Source organism: Grus americana, chromosome 4 (assembly GCF_028858705.1).
Source record: "Grus americana isolate bGruAme1 chromosome 4, bGruAme1.mat, whole genome shotgun sequence".
Lineage (NCBI taxonomy): Eukaryota > Metazoa > Chordata > Aves > Gruiformes > Gruidae > Grus > Grus americana.
The window spans coordinates 16501215-16527623 of NC_072855.1; the positions used below are offsets into that span (position 1 = coordinate 16501215).

A 26409-nucleotide genomic window follows, 5' to 3' on the forward strand; every position below is an offset into this window, starting at 1 on the left:
ACTGGTCTGTTAAAGTAGTTTGGGAAAAGCTTAACTTGGAAGCTTTTTCTCTTCTAGCCAGATCTCTTGAAAAAAAGGAAGATGGGAAAGGATCCTATTGGTGATTCTCAGTCTTTTATTCAACTATTTAAGACTTGGGGGGGGTGAGGGAGGAAGGAGTAGACATGAAATATCAAACTCGTGAAACTGTGAGTCAGCAATATTTAAAGTGGTTGTTAAATCTATCCCAAATGTTTTAATATATGGAGATTCCTCCAACAGTTTAGTTAAATAGGAACAGAAAGTATGCATTTCCAAAAGTAGATACTAATTCGTCTTAAAATGAAAAGTGAGTAAGCACAACAACATCTGTACGCTCACAAGCAGCTTACAAAAAATTTGTAATTTCCATTGCCCATATTAGTAACGTGAGATTACAGAAATGTCGCTAAAACTAAGTTTGTTACTCTTTCCTCGTCATTTGGATTAACAAGACTTTTAACTGGATTTAGTGGATAAACTGGCCCACCAAAATGTATCTGCAAGCTTTTCATTTTTTTCTGTCTTTACAGAAGAGTACATTGTGAGAAATACATACCAGGCAGTTCTGTTAACATTAATCCCATTTAGATATGGAAGAGGGGGCTAAATTTAGTAGAACTCTAGTCGCATAAGAAATGTCAAACATACCTGCTTCTCCTCAGCAATACTATTTTGAATACATGAAAATTATTAATTAGCAGTAACATGATGAGGTTGCAAGTTCAGGTTTGCACAGGGAAAATTTCTATAACATGATACTTTATAATACAGTACTGTAGTACTAGGTATTGTATTTGTTGCAGATAGCAGCACATTACTAATTTTGGATGCTGTGGAGCTGAGTTCTGTAGACAGTAAAGTGATTACTTTTCATTTCTCAGGAATGGAATGCATCTATTATTTAAATATTAGCAATTCTCTAACCAATTTGTAGTTGATTTTAAATTAGTAAAGCATCTTTATATATTACTAAAATTTCTTTTTTAAGCAGGCAGAGGCCACTGGAATCACTAGAATATCTGTTGAACAGTTTATACGGTTCTAGATTACTGACATTGAAGTAGGATGGGATTAGATAGGATTTGTGGTGAGGACAGTTCTTAAAATGGTACTTTTTTTTAAACGCATCAAACAACATGCAGTGAAAATAGCTGAATAGAAAGAAGTGTGATAAAATCAAAGTAAATTGTTATGAGATGGTATTCCCATCTTCTGTATTTTATATACTGATATTTTAAGTGAGGTTTAATATTGTATGCCCATTTAGTTAGAATAATCTGTTAAAAAATAGTGTAATCTGAGCTCTGAATAAAACTGATCTTGCACCCAGTTCCATGCATGAAGTATTCTGAATTTATGTGTAGCATTAAATTCAGGTGGACAGCCAGAAACACTGCATTTTGCTTCAGCAGGTTAATCTGAGGGATAAGAACCTAAATTAATGAATTAAATAGCAGTAATTGTATTCCAAAAAAGTAAGCAAACCTATGTTAAAAATGTTTTTAAGGTTGTAAGTCCAAGTGCCAGACAGGGTAGTAAACACAAGTATTCAGTTCACCAGAATGCAATAATACAAAGTATGATTTCATTGAAATAACCATGTAAATAAGAATTAAAAGAAGTATCAGTACACCTGCACACATACTGAATACTGTGTTACTCATTTTCCTCTCTAACCCTCAAATAATTCATTATCTGAGCTAGCAAATTCATCTCCGTAACAAAGCAAGATTGGGTTTCTTTGTGTTAGCATAGGTTTTACCCTGCAGTAGGAGTGGGCCCAGCTCCTTAGTGCACCATCTCCGCACTACTTAAAGAGAAGTGCTTTATTATTTCAACTTTTTCACTTAGTCACCTATGTTTCAGCTGCACCTTATTTGTGAAGCTATAGGGGAAAAAAGCAAAAGAATGCAAAGCCAGAGTTGTAAACCCAGAATTTACTGTCTCCTAAACCAGTTTTCCTCTCCAGGTGTTGACACTGGTGGGCTTCTCTCTCCTAGGCCTTAAATCTGACCTCTTTTTCTGTAGTAATTACACAAAAAAAAGTCTATTTTGTCTCCCTGGCTGAATAGGAAAAGAAGATAAATGTAAACAGACAGGGAGAAAAACTGTCACCACAGACTCAATGAGGTTCAAGATGAAATAATAATTTCCCACAATTTCTATTGTTATTCTAGATAGATACAGCATTCTGATTTGCAAGAAACAGCTCATATTGTTGCAAGTATTTCTATAGCACTGTATATAAACATGATGGTGAAAGTAAATAATCTCGTAAAATCCTTGCTGTTAGGCAAATTAATATTACCTTTATAGACCAGAGAACGAAGAAGTAAAGCAAAGTCACTTGTTACACACCAGGCTGAGCAAACCAGTGGCAGCTCCCAGACGGCAACATAAGGATGCCCTGTTCCTGATTATTTTCCTGTTACACCAGCATGCATTGCTAGAAGGGCAGAATATTTATAGTTCTGATAAACATTAGATAGAGCTGTAAATGTTCAGCATGACAGAAAAATTGGTTTGTATGTTAAAGCTGGACATTTTGAAGATAAGGAACATGAAGACAGAGGCTCCTGCAGAGATTTTTTGTTTTATCTTGCCTAAGCCTGCTCAAAAAATTCTGTACAAGTTGAAGAATACAGCAGAGTCCTTTTGGGTGGCATTCATCTGCGCTTTTCCAGGAGGCTGGGCTTGCCCTTCACCACTTTCTCCACACTTTCAAATTGCAAAGCAAAGACTTCCTACCTAATCTGTAGGTGTTCTGATAGCATCCGTTCTTATAATAATGAAATCTGTAGGAAGAGAGATAGTACATGGCTGTATAAAAATCTTTTTGCCACATTGCCTGTAAATAATAAGGCTGAATAAAATATCCTAAATAATGTTAATCTTGCTATTTTGAAGTTTTGAGTGTAAAAGTTCATGATGTATATTTTTTTCTATAGTTTTTAGTAGAAAATTAACATGTTGGTTTCCTAGAGGGGACGAGCAAAAATTAAACCTTATTACTTAAAGATTTTCAGGGAAAAAAAAGTTTTTATTTAACCCCAAAGGTGTCCCTTGGGACACAGAACTACTATTTCAAGAAATTTCCAGTCTTGTGGCTTAGTCACATGGGTTTACCAGCAGTAGGGGGAAAAAAAACATATAGATTGCTGATTTGGTTTTCTTTCCTTTTTTTGTCCTTTTTTCCCTGTGTTTCTTTTTTGGAAAGAGTGAGCATTATTAGGGTGTGATAGTGCCTTACTCACGTCTTGCAAACCATCTGCATATATATTTCCCTTTAAACCTGTGTGAGTTCTAAAGACCCATTGCTTCCAGACTGGATTCTTCTTTATGCCTCCACAAACATTCTCGTTTCCTCCGAAAGATTTAAATATTTAAGTTACAGTATTTTTTTACATATGCTTACAGATTATAAGCAAGCAAGTATGTTTTAATAGCAAGATAGATGGAAATGTAGTTTTTTGCACATTAAAGCACATTTCTTCCAAACACAGCAGCTATTGTAAATGTCTCTTTAGGTCAGCGTGCACTACTGGTATGTTTGCCGCTTCCTGTAAACAGAAAACGTCTCCTTTAATAAAAAGGAATTCGTAGTGAACAGAAACTTCAGCTGTGCATTTTAAACCATTCATTTAACTATTGAAGTGTACCATGTCACCAATGCAGTAAAATGCAATACTGGAAAAATTCTGTTGTCAGGATATGAGGTTTTCATGTAATTTTTATTCAATATAAAATGCTGAAAATGTTATCTATCATGCTCTTTAATTTTGTTATTTCTGCAGCTAAACCAGTACTCTAGTTTTGCTGGACTTACTGAAAAATATTACATACAGTGGTTATATGTAATACACCAAGATACAGTCATAAATTGGTTAATAAAATTGTAATGCCTTAATTCCTATTAACATGATTTTTCTTAAATGGATTCAGTAGAGAAGCTCTAAACTGTAGAAATGCCACTCTGTTAAGCAATGTGCATAGTACAGTTATTCACAGTCACTATGAAAGAGAAGACTAAAGCAGTCAGCACTATTTCTGGGTGTCATGAAACAAAAAGTGGCTTTATCCTATTGGAGCTGATCCCAAAGCACATTGCAGATCTTATGACCAGAGAATTAAGGTTAAGAAGTCTGTTCTTGTCAGCTTTAACTTGGGTCAAGGGTATTGTTGGTTAATGTGCTTGGAGTTAAATATTAGCTCTTTATTTCCCTTAGGCAAACTGGAAATAAAGTTTATATTTAAATGCTAAGCAGTGATTTTTCATTATTTTTTCTAGCATAATAGCTAAAACCTCTGCATTTGTTTTGTTTTGTTCTTTGGTTTTTGTTTTCTTTCAAGGTCGCTTGAGTTATCCACATCCAGGGACTGACAATCTTCTGATGTTAAATGGTAAGTGCTAATCTTATAACAGTTTCTAATTATCTCTAGCTTAGCTTAAATCTGACATGTTGGTATAAAATTATACTACTATATTCTGTTACTGAATTACTTGCCTCTAGTCTTTAACACTGATGGGACTGTTGCCATTTTTCAGAGTTGAATGGCAAGAGCTAATCTTGCAACAGCCTTTCATTATATCTAGCTTATTTGAAATCTGAAATACTCGTAATGATGCACTATTCTTTTTTGTTCTCAAGCAAACCAGTGGTATGTTCTCCAAAGATCTGCTAGAAATCTGTTCTACAGAAACAGGAATTAGAAAAATAAGAAGGCCAGAAAGGCGCGGTTTTCTCCCTCGTGTAAATAAAGGGTGAACTAGATACTTTCTATTACACTTATGTAAAATACCATTTTATTTTTATTGGGGTTTTTGGAACTGGTGTTGTCAAATATGTTTCTAACTGCGAAATATGCTGAAGTTAGAGTTCATGTTCACGTTCCTCTCCCAGTAGGTCAAACTTCATGAACATCTGCTACTCAGTGAAGGCATGAACTTTAGCCTTTGTTCAAGGCTAAAGAAGGAAGCAGAGCTTGGTAATCCATCTAAGTCAATAATAAATCAGGGGTTTTGCACACAAATGTTTTCTACATTGGGAAAAATTAGAGCTATAATACCACAGCTTCTCTAGATCAGAAAAAGTGGAAGCTATTGTACACAAAGCAAGTACACATTTGTCATTGACTTGATAGGTCTAAATGTTACCAGTAAAGACCCAATTATTAAAAAATACAGTCAGAATAGTTTATTTCGGGTTTGTGGTTCTGTGGAGTAATTGCCTTACTCTTCTGCACAATCATTTACACTTGTGCAAATGGATATAAAATGTAAGAAGTATCTAATTTCCCTTGTGTAACACTGAGTAAATGTTTAAAATTTTAAGGAAATTAATGTTTAGCTTTATATCCAGTAAAGGAAAATGTTGCACAACAGACATTTGAAGAATTAGGTCCTTTGGTATTTAGTTCTTTAAGATAATGGAGTATTTTGAAAAGTGAAAATAGCTACTTAACTATTGAAATAAAATTAATGTTTAGCCCACACAGGCCATAATCCTGATTCCTGGTCAGAAGTTACATTGAATATCGATGTGCTTGATGTTACAACCTTTACAACAGTTAACTTTCTGTATTTAACTGCAACTGTAAGACCTATTCTGCAAGCTGGTTTGTTGAGGTGGTATATGTGCAATTGTTATCTGCTGATTTATAATGAAGTGTTCGATGGGAAGGTGTTAAAACTAAGCCATTTTATGAGCAACTGTGAAATATTTCATTGTAATCAGTGTAAGAAATTAATATTTTTTAATTAGTTTGTTTCAGTATGTAGAATGGTGAGTTTCTCTTTTTAGTTTTGCCTGCTAAAAGAGCATGTGGGAAGCATTGTTACTCTATGGAATATCTAAGAAAATAGGTTTTTACTATTATCACAGATACTGGAAAAATGCATCTCTCTGGTACCAGTCTATCCTGAAAATCTTATCACAGAGCTAGAATGTGCACTGAAGAATGTCTTGGTTTGTTACTAATGCTGGTGGGGTTTCCACTGCAGTTTGGAAGTTAGCACGTAATGCAACTGCTGTCCTCTTTAAAAGCTGCAATATTATTTCCAGCCTTCAATAGGTGAGATAAAAATAATAATTTGAGTATCTGAAAAACAGGTGCTGCAACACCTAATTTTTAGCTGTGCCCTTTAGAATTTAATTCAGAGCTTTGGTTTAGACACCTAAGGTCTCTACCATGTACCTAGCAACTCTGATGCACCCGTCAGCGTGCAGTCCAGTGCAATCATATAAACCATTCAGAGCCACCTCAAGTTGGAGTGCCTAAACTGCAGCTCCCTACAGCTCAAGAGCAGAAGCACTGGGAACAGCTGCTGGGCATCTCCAGCTGTTCAGGCTCTGCACAACCTTTCTTTCTTAGCAAGAATTGAGGGGCATCCTCGAAATGTGTGTTAATGGGAATTACAGCTTGGACACTTGCTGATAAAGTTGTAGACTTAAGTTTCCTTCTCTGCTTAAGTGGATTCAGGCTAATGTTTCCCTATATCCCTGTAATTGGTGCCTCGGAGGGAGGAATAGGGAAGAGGAGAGTTGGTAATCCAGAGGCTCACATTTGTCCCTTACTTTCTCAGTAAGTGTTGTAGTTGCTACAGGGAGGAGCAGGAATACCAGACCTTCATGAAAGAAAAGCACCAACATTTTTAAGGATCTTGGGCCCATCTGTGTGTGCACTAATAACTTCACACTAGATCATAACCGTCACAGGATTTTAGTGGACTGGTCTCTGGATCCCAGTAAGGTTCTGACATGAGTCAGGCTGCAATTCCTCAACCCTTTTAAGACTAAGCACTTCCAGATAAAACTTATTTTTAGCTAGTTTTTCCTCTTCTTAAATGATAGATCTTTTCCATCTCATTTAAAGTGTGCTTACTAAACTGTACCTAATATTAATATTTACAGTTTTCATTATTTAAATTAATGAGATGGACTAAAGGAAAGCTGATTTATGTGTTTTAATAAATTATATATCTGATAATTATATGTCTGTTTCAGCTCAAGATGTAAAAAAAGCAATGCATTTTTAATGACTGTTATCTCTCAAAAGTCAAAGAAAGATACTTCAGAATGGGTTTACCTGAGTACATCTTTAATTGTCAACTTAGAACATTTCTGTAGCAAGTAATAATGCAAGAGTCCAATCTGTTGGGGTGTATGGTGTTTTTTCCCCATTGTAGCGTTCCCCCCTTTTATAGTTTTAGTGCATTTTAATGGCTCTTGAAACATAATTCACCATTTGATTAGTTTAGCAAGGGAGTATTAGACTTTGCATCTTAAAGATACTTCAGCTGGATGTGCTTCTAAAAAAGGTGTTTTACTTCAAACAGAAGTTATTAAACTTCCTTTACTGGAATTGCTAAATGAGTTTCTGTAGTCTGTTAGGCATGCCAAACTGGAATGGTCGTAACAATCTCTTTCAGCCTTAAAATCGATAAAGATGTGATTTCTAAAGAAATCTTGATTTAGGCACCCAAATCCAATAAAATAAAATGGGAATTAGACACCTTCTCCTTTAGTCTAGACTCTTGGGAAATTGTTGACATAATTGTATATGGATTTCTTTAAATGATAAGTATTAATGAAAAAGACTTCATTACTTCATTTGTCACCATTTGATCATTAAATCATGAATGTTAAGGACAAATAGTTTTTATCTTACTTGCTATCATAAATTTCATAGTTATCTTTGAATATAGGAAGTTTGCCTAGTAGTTTTTCCGGTTGTACAGCATAATATTTTGAATTCAGCTCAGTTGTTCAGTTGAGTTCAGTATGTACATATTTGATCTCTGGTATATATTTGAAATACGTGTCTGAATAAAATAGAAATGATACATTTACTATCATCTGTGTGATAGCATTGCTCACATAATGTACAAAATTAAATTTATATTGTCTTGATGGTAGATAAACATGCACAAAAAGTGTATTTACTTCTGTCTCTGAGCTGATTTAAGTTGCAGAAAGGGGGTATTATTTTTTTTGACAGGTTTAAGCCTTATTAGTATGCAACTTCAGGGATATAGAAACAGAAGGTTTTAACTGTAAGGGAATGTTTTTGTTGTATATACAGCACTCAATGTTGGAAGGTTCCAAGGTTATTGGACTTCATTTTATTGGCCATCATTATACTTCTTGCATGTGTTGCCTAATTTATATTTTCTAGAAAAAAAGTGTATCTCTTGTACTTTCTAACTCATTTGAAATCTTTCAGAGTTTTTGGCTAATTAAGATATCCAGATTTATAGACTAAAAGTTGCAAAAATATTTCTGTATGACTTATTCTTTGAACAAGTTCAGGAAGGAAGGAGTTTAATCTCTCTTTTTTGTGTTGTTGTAAATCCATTATTTGCCTACAGTGTCTGGCCTTTCCCAAAGGGCTGTCTCCTCTGCAATTATTTATCTAAACATATGTACTAATTATATAGATGTATATATTAAATACATATATATAAAACTATATAGCTAAATCTATAATTAAATATATATAATGTGTATACTTAATACAGACCACATGCTCTGTAAGCATATGTGCTCTGAAAGGTGTAAAACATGCATATTATTTTAATAAATACCGAAATATTTCTGATTGGATCTATCTTCAGAAAGAATAATCTCATTGCTTACAATGTACTAAAAGTTTGATTCAGTGTAAATGTTTTCACAAGTAGTATCTGGCCTTTGAAAGAAAGTTTATATATATATATATATATGTGATGTGGAGAGATTAAAATACTGGTTTCATGAAGATAGAATATGTTTGCTTTAACATATTTTTAGTACCAGTAAGACTTTATACTTACTGTTATTAAAACAACTTATCTATAATATAACTACTGTGATCTTAAAGTCAGGATAAAAATAGGAAGAAATCACAAGTTTTGCAAAACCGTACATTTTGATGTTAATGATCACATTTATTGCAGCAGTGCCTACAGATGGCAAATGGGATCACATTTTTCTAGATGCAAAGTGGCAGAAGGTCCCTGCCCAAACTAGTTTGCAATCTAAATGGATAAGACATAAATATCAGGGAAGAGGGTTTGCCATACAAGTAAAGTAAGTAATGTGACAACATCAAGTACAGTTATTTTCCCATTTTCTCTGACTTCATTGTTTAGCTGAAGCAAAGAATACACGGATAACTTTGGTGCATCATTCCAATTTCCATATATATAAAATCCTGCAGCAACTACCCTTTTAAGTTGAATTGCATTGGGGTTTTTTTAGCATTTTAATAACCCTTTTGTGTTTCTCCTTAAAATTACTGTTGTTTATTTTTAAATGCACATAGATAAACAGTTCAGGTGTTCTGTAACAAAATATTTTTATGCATATCAGCTTGTCTTACTGTGAAAATATAAGAAAATAGCTGAGCTGGTTTGGTGGACAGAAAGGAGCAGAAGTGGCAGAAGAGAAGAAAAATTACCAAGGCTTGTGCCAAAATATGCTTATTAATACGCGTTTATATGTTATTATTTGAGAGACAGCATGGCACTGCCGTTATTACTATGGGTGTGATGCACTTGAATTTCCCCTGTAGTTTTATTTGTGGGGAAAAAAAAAAAGGGCATGCAGGGGGTTAGACGAGGGCTTAGTGACGCTACTGCTAATGCTATGTGGGAGTTACTTTGGCCAAGAGTCAGAAGAGATTCGTACATGCTGCAACACTGACATAGAACTGCGTGTCTCCTAAGTGCCTGACTTCAGAGGAAAACAAGTCTGAAGGCTGGCATTAGTCTGCCCATGTAGCAGAGGACTACTCAAATGGAAGAATACATTATGTTTTGTGGATTCTATTTTGGTGTGGGAAATCTGAGTTTAGGTGTTTCCCCTTCGTTAAATACCCAAGTCTCTTTTGGAAAGTGGGCTTTTCTGTTTTGGCTTTACTAGTAGAAATTTGGAGGATCTGAGAAACTTTAAGCAAAAGACCATTCTCATCAGTAGTAATTCTTTCAGATGAAAGAAAATAAAGTTGCATTCAATGCAAGTTGGGTAGAAATATGATGACTGTTTTGTAACAAATCAACAGTTTTAAGGGAGAAAAAACAAGGAGAGAGATTTTCAGAATTCCATAAGCAATCCACTGAATTCCTAGTAGGAAGGGATGAAGATAACAAAGAAAAAAAAACATTATACTTATTAAAAATTTTAAAAAACCCCATGCAAATGGGAGATACCAGGATATGTGCGTTTAATAATATGAGAACGGAACAGGAATGACATTTATGAATCACTGAGTTTATGAGGCTGCCTGTATTTCAGTGTTCCAGAACCACGGTTGCTTTTTGGGAGAGATGCACTTGTGAAGTCCTAGTAAAATCAAGACAGTAACGCTGAGACACAGTAATCTTTGTTCGTAAATGTTGCTATAACATTATGGTTTATAGTCATGTTTTCTATTTGAATATTTAACTACAATGCTGTAATGATTAATCTTTCTCAGATACAAAGTCTGTGAAACAGGAATTGAAAATACTTTGTGGAAACGTAACTAAGAAATTACACGCAGCTTAATAGTTTTTGTATTAGTAATCTTGTCTATTTTTAGTTTCCTAGCCTTCAGGCAGAGAAAAAACCAGTATGGTCTTCTGAAGTGTAGCTATAAGCATGATCTCTTTAGCAATCTTGCAAAACTCAAAAGTCAGGAAAATCTTGGATTTACTTGCAGTCTGTCAGAAATCGTTGCTTTGCCTTTGTGCAGTGTTTTTGATACAATGCTATTTCTTGTGACTTGTGCCCTGATTTTGTTTGCTACCACAAGGAGTCTTTTGTTTCAAACAAAACCTTGCGGTTAATTTTCTGCTAGGTCTTTTCATGAAAAATGAAGGTCATGGCTTATAGCATTTGTATTGTCACTGCGAAGGACTGTACAAACTGTTCCATGGAACAGGATGTTTCTGTGATTAATGTAACACTTGCTATATGTTTTTCAAAGTAATATTTTACTTTTTTACAATTTCAGTACCCTATGTGTTGTTTAGATACTTGTGTAAGATATGAATCACATTTGTGAGGATGAATTACAAAGTTACCGTAATTTATGCATCTGTAATTAACATGAAGTTAAGATCAAATATGAAGACATGTTGAAATATTTTAAAGTATGTTTTTTAAAGCTGGTGCTAATGTCAATTTAGTAGTAAAATAGTATGGTATTTAAGTGAGATTTTAATGCATTCTCATCTACAATTATCAGTAGCAAGTACCGATGCAGATTTTTACTTATCGCTTACCCACATAGTTCTTTTTATCTTAAATATTTTAATATGTGGGCATGATAAAGTTATGTGACATTTTACAATTTGTCCTTTGTTTGCATGCAGCAAGGAGTTATGGGCGAAGACGAGGTAATTCACTTATGTTTGTTACAGTACAATTAATTCTGATTGAGCTGTTACTGATCATTACGATTAATTAATCCAGATTGTTGATTATAAATGCTTATCTGCATGTTTTCTTAGTGTGGGGAAGATGGAGGGTGTGATGGAAGGAGGGGTGCAGTCTGGATTGATCTCTTTTTGGAGTTTGAATTACAAATTCTTTAATCAGTTAAAACGCTGTAGTTCTAATCATAATTTAGTTCATGCTAATGGCTACTGCTTGCAGTTGTTTCCCCCTTTAAAAGTATAGTTTGCTAGTTGTTCTTCTAACTCATCTTCTTTTGCTTCTGTAGAAGTGATAGTGTACAGAGTAAAAACTAAAAGCCTTTTGTAAACTTCGCAAGAAATCTAGTAGACAACTCTTAGAAATAGTAAACAGAGTTTTGTAGTGTAAGCCAAGATATGCTCACACTGACCTTGGAGAAGCTATACTGATTTAACTATATGAGGATGTGACCTGCAGTTGATACAAAGACATTGTAAAGTGTGCAGGAAAAACATCAAGATCTTTGATGGCTTCCACTATTCACAACATACACATAAGTTCATGTGTCTCTTGATCTCTGCATTGGTTTATAACTGTTGGCTTGGTAGCCCTAATGTATAGAGGAATGATGATCTAGATCATGGTCAATCCATGTAACAGTACAATCGTGTTTTGATGATTCCTGGCAGATTCTGCTTAATTCTTTTCACTGTCGTAAGCCCAAAAGAAACAAGTGTTTGAAAGGGTTTATCCTTTTAATTCAGTCATTGGGAGAGATGTGAAAGTCTAACAAATTACCTGTTTGCTTTCTTCATCTGAGAGACATTTAAAAGTGAAGAGGAGTAAGAAGAAAGTATTACGAGTCACATAGAGCATGTTACTCTAAATGCGTTAATCTGTTGTCCTCTATGTCATTTTAGCTCTCTGAGGACCTACAGTGCTTTTGGCAAACCTGTACCCACATTAAAGTTTAACTGATCTCTCCAGTATCACTTCAGAACATGTTCTGATGGTTTAATTTGTACTGGGAAGAGAGCCTTAGATTCTCATTGTTCTCAGATTTTAACATTGGTCTGTGGTAAAAAACAAATTATTCTGAGGATTATTCTTTATTTTTCCCTCTATATACTTGTATATATTGTAAGTTGGAATTGTCTAAGAAGTACCCCTAGAGAAACACCACATTTTCATGGTCTGAAGAGACACCTTCCTTAAATATAAATTGTGTGTTGTTTTTTAAAGAACAGAACAGAAACTGGAAAAAACCCTACACACTTAAATGCTTTGTGGCAATATTCTAATGCCAACAAGTTTATTAAAACTGGTATGTTTTTAAGTCACTTAAGTTTCTTTTTCCTGTATTATAGAGACTTGCAGAGGCAAAGAGCAAATCTATGTGCTTTTTATAAAGATAATCCAGATGAATTTTAGGTTTAAGATGTTAAGAATAATTCTCATATATTAGTGAAAATCTTAAAATTTCTACTTTTGCAGTTTCCTGTGAGTTCCTCCAATTTCAGTCTTATTTCTTCCTTTAGCCACTTTTTCCTTTCACTGTCACTATGATAACAGCTCCATCTTCTCCATCATTCACATCAGTAATTCAGGAATCCGTTGTTATATCCCCCTTTCTTGATTGTGTAACCAAATCTTACCACTTCTTCGTATGCATCTTTAAGATCCGATCATTCTTATTATTCATAACTGAAACTCATGTCCACATTACTCAGCTGCTGCAGTCTTCGTAGCATGATCTGGCTCCTCTTATGTCTAAATAGATGATTTTCAAGAAGAATCTTTTTCCAACTGTGTTAACTTTCTGTTTCTCCCTTGCTTCCTCGCTTTTCTGCCCCATTGAGCACCAGCTACATGCTTCCACTTTGAAAGGCACTCAACTGATCTGTTCTCTAGCTGTTGAAATGCATCCGTATGATAGCAAGCAAGGATGCCATCACTTGCTCCCTGCTAGTCATATTCTCAGACGTATCACCATTCTTAGTGGAAAGGAGGAGCCTGCTACAGCTTTCTGCATTTGCTGTACTCCTCTCCATCAGATGGCTACTTAAGACAAAAATGCGAAATGTCACAATAAAGATGTTGTAGTTACAGTCTTTGTTACTTAGTACAGTCCTGTGGTCCTGCTTTTATTTTGTGATCCTCGTGACATTTTATTATGTTTGGTTGTTTTCTATCACCTTGTGTTTTCATTTGGTATTTTTGATGTACTATATTTTTATTATGGATTTAGATACCCAATCAGGGTCATTAGGCATTACCACAACATAGGTCATGATGTTTCCTGTCTGTTCTCCAGCCTTGTCTTTAAGCACTTGATTCTCAGGTGGTCTTCTGGAAGTGAATGGCTTTCATGTTGCTCTCACCCCTAGCTGATCAGCACAATATCTGCAGATATTCCTACAGGGCTTTCCTGGTAGTATTCCCCTGAGAGGGGATAAAAGTTACAGGCTGCAGTATGGCTCACAGCTAAGGTACTGCAGACTCAGCTCTCAGGGACCTACTGCTCCTGTGTGTATGGATTTGCAGTGGGTGAACCTGGAAGAAGTTGACTAGTTGAGATGGTAAATTATCTTGTTTCCCAAAAGCGCGCTAGGTTGTTTCTTGGTTTTGTTTGCTTGCTTGTTTTTGGGAAGCAGTTGAATTTCTTAGTAATTATTTAAAAAATGAGTGAGAGAGAAACAGGAAAAATTGCACTTCAGAAGAAATGGCAATGTGGGGTATTTATTTTGCTTTACAGAAGTGTTTATTTTTGGGCTTTTTGCAGTTAAAAAGACTGACTTCTGAATTTACAACTGTCATTAATCTTTATGTTCCTAATCTGAAGCAGTGAAAGTTTGAATAAGCTAAGGTGCATATCCTGAATTGGTACATATGAAATAGGAGGGAAATAAATGGGACAGAATTACCATGTTTTCACTCCCCATTGCCATCTGTACATCTGTTTTGATCCGTTTCCATTTGCAAAGCCATCCTGTGAACTTCTCAGATTTTACACTTGCCTTTCAGGGTAACTATAATCTTACTGCAGATTGCTACATATTAGGAACCACCACAAGGCTTCCCTCCAAACTTGGGGTAAATTTGAGAGTGAGAAGGATAAATCAGCACTGTGACTCATTTTTCAAGTGTTATATTTTGCATATTTATTAAAATTCTCTTTTGCTTTCTTAGAAATTAAATCTCTTCTTACCTTATCAGCATCAGATACCTTTAAAAGAGAAGAGAAAACATACCTATTTGAAACTTCTGTGTACATGTTTTTTCTGTTTCCCTCTGTTCAATTACAGTGTAAGATTGTTAGGTATGCAGTGATGGAAGTTATCAATTTAACTTGAAGCTAAACCAAAGGCAAACTAATGAAACTCACTAAGCAGCCCTTAATGTGATCTCTTCATAAATAAGACCCTTTATTTAAAAAACAAATTGCTACTTTCCTACTGGATACAGCAGAGTAACTACAATATAAAGTAGTATGTAGTATTATGCTTACAGTGATGTCAGCCTGCAATCTTGAATTTCCTTTTTGAAGTTTAATACATTTTTAATTTTCTTAATTTTTCTTTAAACTAATGTGTACTTTTCTAATATCTTGGTATTTTCATTTTTACTTTCCAGACTGCTATTCTCTCATTCCCTAAAATTACATAACCATGTATTGCCACAAAATTATTTTAATCTATGTTATTATCTTTTCTTTTTAAGGCCGTTCTTCCCTCTTCCCAATAGATGATGGGTTGCTGGATGATGGTCATAGTGATCAAGTTGGAGTCTTGAATTCACCTACCTGCTATTCAGCTCATCAGAATGGAGAACGAATTGAGCGTTTTTCTCGGAAAGTGTTTGTTGGAGGTCTTCCACCAGATATTGATGAAGGTGAGCTGCCTGAAAACTAAGCAAACTAAGTTTGGAGGGAGAGAGAAAGAGAAATTTTGAAAAACCTAAATGAAGTAGTAGAAATAATCCACCCAGAAAAATAATGTTGTGGTGTAAAAGGCTACAACTATATTTATATTTTATAAGAGCTGATGGATATGTTGAGCTTAATATCATTTGATGTCATCCATCTCTTTTGGTTTTGAGATGGTTTAGTTCCGATTCTGCACTTGCAGATTATAGAGTTGCATGGGATGCCTGGAATTTGTAGTCCTGCTTACCTTGCATATTCTTTTCAAATACATCTTAGCCCTTCACAGTGTCCTCTATCTGTACCTGCTTTATTCTATATTCATAGAAAACTTCTATTAGTAATTGAATTTCAAATTCTATTTTACTGTTACCTGAAGATCTCAGAAGTGGTTTAGAAAGGTTAATATTATTCCTGTTCATAAATACAGAAACTAAGGCAGAGGAAGGTCAAGTGGCAGAGCACTCTGTGATGCATTGAACATAGAATGTACCACAGAAGCTCAGATTGTTATGTGATGCAATTGGAATTGCTTTCTATAATAGTGCTGATTTGAAGAAATCATGCTGTTTAATATTAGGTTTCTCCTGTGCAGATAAATGTAAATTACATGCTAGCTTTGTAATGTAAAGAGAAGTCCCTTTACAAGGTTGATTTGCAAGTAATCCTAGAATAACTTGCAAACCAAATAAGCTGACTGTGGTTAATTAATTTTCAGACATGGAAAGACCGTATTTTGCTTTCGTCTTCTTTGTGATGCTCTCCTGCAATGTACTAAGGCATTTATTTTAATACACTTCAGCTTTTTTTGATGTACTTCACCTTCTAATTCAAATGTGTACTGTTGTCTTTTAATACAAATGCTAAACAAAGACAATATATATTTTCTTTCTTTCCTGCCTGTTTATATGCTGATGGCAGGGTGCAACTGAAGGAAATGGAGCATATTTGTGTTTGATGAGTTATTGCTCCGGTAGAGTTTAGAGTGGTTTAATTTTTCCCTTATGGCCAAGGTTCTTACAGTCAATGACAGGAAGGAGTGGCTGTGATAGACATCACAAGGTTGTGCAGGGGGCATAGTAGATCTTTCAACAGGACTATTCATGGTTATGTTAGAAGCACCTCTAAATAGGCAATTTTAAGTTTGTTTGCCTGATCTGTGCCTGGTTTCTGCTGGAAACTGTGCTAGCATGTTAATTGTGGTGGTACTTCTTATATGAGTATCTGTCTACAAAACTCTGAACTGTATATCACTAAACAGTAAGTTGTTTTCATTGCATTCAAACCAGATTCTGAATTTAAGGAAGTAAAGGCAATTTGCACCACTGCCTTTAGTTGCCCATATGTTTCTGCAATTCTCCTGTTATTAAGGAATAAATAACAAACGTAAATCACCAGAAATATATTGCGTAAATATTAATGCATTGGAAAATGTTTCTATTTAAGTTTCTTGTTCATGGAAGTTGGAAATTTTGTTCCTTTTTCCCCATGATATATCAACTTTTACTAGAAACAAAGATCTTTGCTTGATAGTACTTTTTCATTGAGTTATGTCATTTATTTTAATTGCAACTATTATACCTGTTTTTAGATGAAATTACTGCTAGCTTCAGACGATTTGGGCCTTTGGTAGTAGACTGGCCTCACAAAGCAGAAAGCAAGTCCTACTTTCCACCAAAAGGTAAGAGACTTGGAAGGTTTTGACCTGTCACTGAGTGCAAATCCTGCTCTGGGAAATTGTCTCATCTTTTTCCAAAGGGTATAATTTACAGTCCCTGTGAAGAGTTAATTCTACAGTTCCATTGCAAGTTCAGACATGGTTCCTTTACATGCCAAGTCTAAAACCTGAGACTGTTGTTTTAGTATTGTGCCTGGTTCAGTTGCTGGGCTCCTGAAGGATCTTCCATATTCTGATTTCCCATGTATCAGATCAGCATTATACAGTTGTATGTGTCATTAATCCTAAATTCTGTATTTGCATTTCTATCTGGTTTCCAAAACTGAAATTTGGTCAAATTTCTAAGACTATATCTTAGATAAAAAATTTTGTAGGAAGTTACAGGCAGGATTCAGAAGCGTTCAAGATAATCAGTTATGTTTATTTCAATTTTAGGATGTGAACTTCCTACTGAAGCACTAATTATCTTTTTTGATAAATTATTAAATACTGATTTTTAACTATTTCTAGCATTGCTGTTAGACTAGATTCTTTAATATCACTTACAAAGTGTTGGAAAAGCCATTCTGTACATTAAGAAATTATGTAGCATATCTCTGTACATGTACAGTCATGTATTGGTACATATAAAATAAATGCAAAAATCTGATCCAGATGGGAAAGTAATGCAGAGATTACTCATTTTGTAGAGAATGCAGCAATTCATTCCTTCCCTGGAAGTGACAAAAGTACGCATAGTGCGTTTATGAACTGATTCTTCATTTATTTATGTGACCATCTATGTTGGGGAAAAGGCAGTATTATTATCCCAGATGGTTCTCTAAAGAGTGGAAATTGTAAGACAAACAAGGAGACTTCAACTTAGGTTGTCAGCCTGATACACAAAGCTACTGTCAAGTTAAATTTGATTATCCAAAGGAGTGCATCTCTCTTCATAAATTACCAAGAGAAATTCTTGACGAACTCTTTGAGGAAGATGCATCTCACAGAGTCTGTGATGAATATATAGAAGAGGTAAGATGTAATATATTCTTACCTGAAAGGAATGGATTCTGGCATTCATTTCCAAGGAGATAGTCCTGTCTCAGCATCTGAACATCTTAAGGATAAATTTCCAGACATCCTCATTTAATAAAGCTTTTTGATATAGGTGGAATATTTATAAATACCACAGTAAAAAAAAAAAATTAAAAAAATCTATATTGTAAGCAGAGCTTCTTAAAAGCAGACAGTACAGGTAGAACAACTTCAGTCTGTTGATCTAATGAATTCAGGACACATTTGTGAACTAAGTGATAAGTTGATTTCCCATGATTAACTGATCCTTATTTCAAATTTAATAGCACTTGCTGTTCTTCAATCTTAAAACTTTATTCTAATTTTCAGTTTGCTACATTATTCAATATTGTTTTGTAATGTAGCCTAACATTTAAAATACAGTATAGGTTTCTTTTTGTAGATACTCTGGAAATATAGCTTGCTTTAACTGCTGAATATTACTGTGTTTATATGTGTTTTTTTCAGTGTAATAGATGTGGCCCATGATTACTTGGTAGAAGAATTTCTTAAAAATTTGTCTTAAGTATCACTTGCCATGTATACATATCATAGAATCATAGAATGGTTTGGGTTGGAAGATCTTTTAGTTCCAACCTCATTGCCATGGGCAGGGACACCCTCCGCTAGACCAGTTTGCATCTGAAACTGCTGAAGATAGGCTAAAAGTACTAAGAAAGCTTTGAGACTGATCAGTAATTAGCAATTTAGAAATATATACTTTATTAGCCCAGGGAGTTCATTGTTTGGGTTTTTTTACTTTTAGGCTCCAATTTCTAATTTGTTACTCTGCATGGAGTCTATTCAGTGTACATATTTTCGCTGTTCAGTCTCGTTAGAGATTTGACATAGTATTACTTTCCAAAGACGTCTCAGAACTATCCAGTTCTGGACTGATTTATGTAGCAGTCTTCTCTCTGGTGAAGAGATACAGCCTGCTGGTTTGGGGGGTTTTTTTCCACCCTTGTTCAGTTTTCCAGACTGTGGTTCCTTCCAGGCTCTCTGCTTACAGAAAGTCCTGAGGGAAGGCCAAGTTCATGATAAGTATTTCCTTGCTTGGAGAGATGCAAAAAGTGTCCTGATCCATCAAGGCTGGTTGCCTTTTGAGAAACACCAACTGCTTGTTCTTAACTAATTACATTTTGTATTGGTTCACCACAAAATTAGGCCCAAAGAAAACAGGAATTTTAAAAACTTCACACTAATCTTACAAGGAAACTTGCTCTGAAGCAGAAAATTTTTTTCTGCTGAGATCAAAGTACAAAGTGTGTAAGTGATCTGCCAACTGTAATGGAGAATTCCTTCCTTTCTGACTTGCCACTGTTTATCCTAACTCCTCTTATTACGTAGTTGGCAAATACACTTATTTATGAAACAGCACACACGTCCAAAGCAACTTGCTGAGGTGAGAACTCCTTCTTATGATAATGAAGCTCTGAAAGAAATGGTGCCGGGAGGATATGTGAATCCAAAGAAGGCCTTTCAAAATATGCCCAGTTGTTAGTGTGCTCTGTACTGTTTATAATCCTTATCAAACAGAGGATAATCTGATTTAAACAGGACAGTATCCCCAGCCTTTTCTAATTGTCTGGGTGTTTCTGTTGCCTTCTATCACAGCAGTTGTGCAATAGCTTCATTCATTCAAGGTTCTTAACTGCTAATTTAGAACCGACTGAAAAAATTAGGTTGAAAGTGTTCTGGTTTTAGTTTAAGAAGCAAAACTCCAGGTCCATCCAAGTTCTGTTTAACTTGTTACCAGCTTACTTGATCACACTGGCTAGGATTGAACTCTGGATTCAGGCAAGTAATTGCAGGTGTCTTCATGTGTGATTAGTGTCTAAGCCTCCTTTAATCAATGGGAATCTGGCCAATACAGTCAGTGGAGTATAGAGGGCTATTCAGGTCACTGTAACATAGGCACATTGAGCTTGATTCATTTACCCAAATCGAGGATATCTAAAAGATTTACACAGGTCTGGCAAATGCAACGCGGCACCTATTGAAGCCCCACAGCACTCTGGAGCACCAGCTGAAGGTTAAGCAAAGTGCTATGGAGGATAAATGGTGCTAGACATTTCCGTGTCCCACTTAGTCAGCTGAGTAACCGTCCAGACACCACTGACCACATTAACTGGATCTCTGGACTGGAGTAGGAGCTTAAACACAGTCACTGCAGAAATACAAAAGTAGATGTTTGGATCTTGAAGTGAATCCTGCTCCCCCCTACTCAAAAGTGCCTCTGCTAATAGCTATATTACAATTATATCAGCCTGCATTTTTTCACTTCAAGTGTATTTTGGAGTTAATTCTCCATCAAAGATGACTAAACGAGTGAAAGATTTATGTTTTAAAGATTAAATTTAATATGGTGATGAGATCTCTTTAAAGAGGAATAGATTAAATGTTGTGTGTCCTTCCCAAATGTGAGTTATTCCCATCATGAGATATAGATCCATTGTCTGTATTAACCTGCAGTTTACACTGATTCTTTCTGATTTAAGCTGAGGCGCAGCATTCTGTGGGCAAGATTGCACTGCACTGAGGTTGTTCAGTCTGCTCTGGGGAGGGTCTGTCAGGACAGTAGAGGAACCAACCCCAAAACAAAATACAGCTGTACTGGCTGGCGTGGACAGTGCTGTGCTGGCTTGCACTGATTTTCTTGACTCATTCTCTAAGCCACTAGTGAGAGGAGTTTCCTGGAGTTTGACAGAACTTAAAGCGCTCTGATTTCTACACAGAGTATGCATAGCAGAAGAAATGACCTTTCTCCTTTTGATAAACTTCCATATTACTATGAAATAACAAAATTGTACCTTGCTCAGAAAATTGTTAGCTACCAGTGTGAATCTAGTCTAGAATGCCTTGCTTTTGATTTGTTCTTTACGTAATAAATACAAAAAATGAAAACACTGGTTCTGTGTTTTCTGATAGAGTGAGGAAGGGGGGTTGTTGCTGGTTTTGTGGGGTTTTTTTTAATTCTTACAAAGGTTTAATGTGGTAATACAGCTAGGACTCTTCAAACTTAACTGATGGACTTTTTGCTTCCAGTGCTGACCCAATACGTTAAGAAGAAAAAATATTTAATTTCTTGGTCTTGTTTGGTTAAGAGAGATATCAACTCAGAGTAAGGATGCTTATAACCAGTGCAGTATCTTCAGATATCGGGGAATGTAGTTTTAAAGCCCATTATCATCTCCAGAAAGGTTTGTTTATTATTTGAAGTAATTTTCTAAGGATGGGCATTATCAAAGTCACCCACACTAGTTCCCTTTGAAAATAGGATCCAGTGTTATGCAGAGGAATTTAGTCAAGTGATTAACACTAACAGGGGTTACCTAAGCTTTGTCTCCCACAGGAGGCATAAATTCTGGTAGGGGTACACATGAACAAGAAATTTTTATAAGACTTCTTTTCATCTAATACTTTTCACCTTGTGAAATATGTACAAAACATACAAGCTTTGTCTCTTGGCAAGTAATATCTAATCATGATCTGCTACTGTAGGTGTACATATGACCCAAAGGTATGAAGCAGCTTCCTTCAAAGTAAACTATTAGAGTAGCTTTGCTTTTCCACTGTAAACAGACTTGCATTGCTATTGGGTGTGAAGCTGTTAAAGATAAATGACTGATGTGGTATGCCAAAAAAACAAGAAAATGGGGAGCTAAGCTGTTTTGTAGTATAGTAAAACACCTCCTACTCTTCACCCTACCTCCCCACCGTGTTTCAGTGACGTGTACTTTCTATCACACATGTAGTGATAAATGTAGTTCAGTACTACTCCAAAAAAGACTAGTTAAGCACTTGATCTTTTTCATCATACTTATGCACATGACTTACCACTACCATACTAGCTTTGCAGACATTAAACATCCACAGTAGTTCATGAGTTATGGATGTTGAGGTGAAAAATAATCCAATAAAAGCATATATTGACAAAGCAGAAAGGGGTAAGAATAAAGTCTGTGCCATACAGTTGTTGGCATGCAGTAGCTGTAGTAATAAGAAGAGCCCTAATTTATAATGTCTAAATGAAATACTTAAGAGTGTAATTTCCCTTTGCAAGCACTTTTTAGCTGATGAATATAGGCTGGTTGCCTATGTAACTGGTGTTCTTTGGAGAAGTCTATGGCTAATGTGTAATTGATTTGTGCCAGGAAATGTGCCCTGGTCCAGGGCAAGTGATGGAGAGTGGTTTGTATGCTGACTGTGCAAGTCTAGCATCCTTTCAAAGGGATTGGCTGTCTCTGTATATGGCTATAAAACGTGAGACCTGAGCAAATTATCTTCTGTAGCCAGGTTTCTTCACCAAGAGAACTGGTTATTTTCCTCCAGACTAGACTTGGAGAGCAAACTAAAATGCCTTGTAAATCACTGAAGGAGTAGAGCTGTAGAGCAAAACTGCAGCCAGACCAATTTGATAGTACAGACTATACCCTAACTTTCTCTGTGTCTTCAGAAGGGGAGGAGTACAGCGAAGCTCATGACACAAGCCTGTCTGGTGCTTAAAATTAAGTGGGATGAACCCAGACATGAGTACGTGTTTTGCAGATTAACACTGAGAAAGCAGTATTAATGTATAGTTTTGGTATTGCCTTCCTTTTATTTCAGGTGTGGTAAGATACAGTATTCTTAACTGTTCCCTCATCAAGCTCTTGTGTTTGAATTTTCTCTCTTTTTACAAGCTTCCACAGTTAAGCATATGAATAGCTGCAGACATACAGGTGGTAGATCATTTGGAGACACTGGCCATCTTTATGTATCAGGAGCTATATGGCAGTACCCTGGCTTTTCTTTAGGATAAGAAATCGATGAAAAAATCAGCATCTGGGAAAATTTTTTACTCACTTCTGGCTGTGAGTCTTACTTTGTATGTCTGATCCCATAGTTGGTATCATGTGCATTTAGCCCTCCCTTTGATAAATCAAGTTTTTGCAGTCCCATCATTCTTGTACTGAGCTCTCCATTCAGACAGAGATGTGTATGCCTGTATTCCTCCCAAGTAAGGACAGTTACACAGGTTTAGTCTCACTTAACCCATGCCAGTCTGCGCATACCCTTGTTCAGTGAGTGAGTTTTGCATGGGTAATATCTGGATTTTAAATTCTAAGATAAATACTGAAAGATATCCCCACTAAAACAGATTGTGAATCTAAATAATTTCTAATTAAGCTTAAGTTAAGTTAAACACGTTGTCACTAAAAAATATTGTATGGCAATGAAAAATGGACTTCAGAAGAAAATGCTTCAGCCAAAGCCCAAAGATTCCCTACAGCATATTTGTTAAGAAACTAAATAAGATGTGCACAAAATTATAGGCTACATGAAACTTTGTCAGGTGTCCCTTGTAGGTAGCTGTGATAGGACTGTGGTATGAGGGGTAAGAAATGAGGGACAAGTTATTAGAAACACCAGTATAGGCCCTACAGCTTTTTCTTTAAATCCTACTTTTGTTCCCATATATCTGAAATCAGTCATGCATTTGTTTCTCTAATCTTATGTTCTTCTTAGCACGTCAATTCTTTAATGCATTTCAGGATGTACCCTACCATCTTTGCCTTGATGACCTACACTGTCTGTTTGCCATAGGAATTGCCAGTGGTTAACTAGCACCTCTCAGAAAAACAATATTATTTCCAAAAGGCTTGGTAAAGCAGCCACACTCCCTCTTGCCAAGCCCACTCTGGAGCAGCTGCTTCGGCATTTACTTTTCCATCCCAGTAATAAAACATAACTTCTTGTGAAAATTCCACACTTGGTAGTAATCTCAGAAGGAAATGTAGATTCATGGTCCTTTTAAAGTTCATTTTAGAATACAACCCTAATTGTGCTTTCAGGCACCTGTAAAGTGACAAATTTTGTATATATCATTATACTGTAACTGTTAAAATATTCTAACGTGAGGTTCTTTGCTTGTCTGACTGTTTGTTTTTACTGCAGCATTAAATAAGCATTTTAATTCCTATTTTTGTAGTGTTTGGGAGGTTTGCCGGGTCACTTATGTAACAAAGTGCTTTGATCTAATCTCTAGGATAGAGATTAGCTGTTTGTGCCAAGTCGGATTTTCATTGTATAATGTCCATTGGTGCCAATGAATTATGCTCAGCCTAGACTTCCAGTACGTGATAAAGCAGACGTGTTTGCTTTTATTTGGTTATTAGTCTCTTTTGAGAATTATTTTAAGGATAGAAGTATTTGCCTGAAGTTCTGTTGATCATGGCAAGGCAGTACATAGTTAAAGATGATGACTAATAACAAAGAATTGGTTTGACTTCCTTTTAGTTTTGGAGTAAACACATTTGTATGGAAAAATCACTGGCAAAGATGATTAAGAAAGATAAAGATGAGAGAAAATAGATCTGTTGGTTTGGGTTTTTTCCCAGGTTATGCATTCCTCCTGTTCCAAGAAGAGAGTTCTGTTCAGGCCCTGATTGACGCCTGCATTGAAGAAGATGGAAAGCTCTATCTGTGTGTTTCCAGTCCTACTATCAAGGACAAGCCAGTAAGTAAACAGTAGATGGCCTGCAGGCTATAGCAGCCATCTGTCTGAAGCTGCATTTGAAATGATCATGATGAAAATAATCAAAAGCAAACTACCATTGGCAGAGCTCAACATCTGGAACAGTTGGGTGGTTTTAAAATTGTAGTGGTTTGAATTAGTAGGATTAAAACAGAGTACCTAGACATGCTAAGCTAATGGAGTTATGACTGTTTGACAGCTTATAGAGGCTGATGCAGTGAAACTTAAAGTAGCATACTGTTTTCTGTCCCAATTTAATAGGTTCAGATCCGTCCCTGGAATCTAAGTGATAGTGACTTTGTGATGGATGGTTCCCAGCCACTTGATCCTCGAAAAACAATTTTTGTTGGAGGAGTCCCTAGACCATTAAGAGCTGGTGAGTATAATCTGTGGCTATTTTTAAAAGTAGTACATTATTGGAAATAATTTGAATCATGCATACTTTTGTATAGTTATGTATGGATAGATATAGATATAAACATATAAAAATAGAAGACTGTCATGACAGTTATAACCACAGTACAGTATTTGTGTATTCTTACATTTCTCTAGTAACAGTTTTCATCTGCTTTGGCCATAAATCACCATTCATTGTTGAGATTTACTGGAAACTTACATGTCTAAAGCTGTAGAAAAGATTTTGATCATATTAGCAAAACTTTAACATAAACTATGTCATGAGTTTGTTTTTAAAATAATGCTATGAAAACCTCTCTGCCATGCTCCATGAGTACCTGCTTGTCATTGTGCATTAGGTACTTACTTCTGCTAAGTAGATTGAAGTGTATGTTGGAAGTAGAAGCATAACATGCAGTGGTTCAAATCCCGTTTTCTGTTAGAATGATTCCTAGACTTCATTAGCTTCCATAGTTTGTAATTAATTTTATTCTTACAGAAAGATGAGCTTTCAGATGGAAGATGTAGGAGAACCAAGAAGTGATAGTGCAAATTTGGGGTATAAAGAATCTTAAATTTTTCTACCTTGGACCTGCAATGCTCAAGCTTTTTCTGTTATTTTACTTTTAAAACTCTACTTTTGACTGTAGTACAAGCTCTGTAAACTAGCATAAACACAGTATGTTCCAACTGCAGATTAATTTTTCATTAAATTCAGTACACATACTCCAGATTACTGTGCTGAATGTCTGTGATAAATTTAAGGGATGAATTCTTATGCTTAGCTTTCAAATGCGCTGTATATATGAAAATGAAACTTTTATGGCATTGTGAAATAAGAATCATGCCTTCACAAAAGCAGTAAAACTTTAGGAGACTTTTCAAACAGTTATTGAACAGCAATGACTGCTGACATCTTTATACCCTAATACATTAGTATTTTCCACCTAAATGAATTGCAAAACTGAATTCAGTATAAAATATTAGTAGAGGCTTGCTAAAATACTTGATCTGTAATATTTGAGATTTTTGTTTCTATGAATGTCACTATCTATGGTAAGTGTAGCACTGTAGAGATAATCAGGCTCTGTGTGGCTGATGAAAAGATGCTAACTACATCTTTAAATTCAAGTAAGACATAGAGCATTAGGACAGCCAGAGAACATGTACCAAGGAATTTGTGGCATGTGGATCTATTTTATACAGCTTACATTCCATGCCTGCCCAAAAAGTCTTTTGCTGTAATCCCCTGAAGAAAACTGCCCTGGAATTTCAGTTCCAGGTTATCAAGGACTGCAGGGACTTAGGATTCCATTGTTCCTTGGATGTATGTACCCACAGTATGAAAGATCTGTCTGCTGAGTATTTCATAGCTTATTTAATATGGTTTTATATTTCTTGGTATTACTGTTACATTGGCAGTTGCAAAATTAATTAT

At 35.5% G+C, this 26409-nt stretch overlaps 1 protein-coding gene across 3 annotated transcripts in view; it reads left to right on the plus strand.

The window, feature by feature from the left end:
* The window catches only part of CPEB2 (cytoplasmic polyadenylation element binding protein 2), a 55424-nt gene that overhangs the window by 20061 nt on the left and 8954 nt on the right, over positions 1-26409 (plus strand). The window contains exons 4-10 of one of the 3 annotated variants that reach the window (XR_008576840.1): positions 4372-4422; positions 11357-11380; positions 15120-15290; positions 16913-17002; positions 24439-24557; positions 24837-24951; positions 25471-25530. Coding sequence is in view for 2 of the 3 variants with exons in the window: in XM_054823807.1 (XP_054679782.1) it covers positions 4372-4422; positions 11357-11380; positions 15120-15290; positions 16913-17002; positions 24439-24557; positions 24837-24951 (570 nt within the window). In the remaining variant the exon portion in view is untranslated. The remainder of the gene's footprint in view (positions 1-4371; positions 4423-11356; positions 11381-15119; positions 15291-16912; positions 17003-24438; positions 24558-24836; positions 24952-25470; positions 25531-26409) is intronic. The other 2 variants (XM_054823807.1, XM_054823808.1) reach the window with 2 other exon arrangements.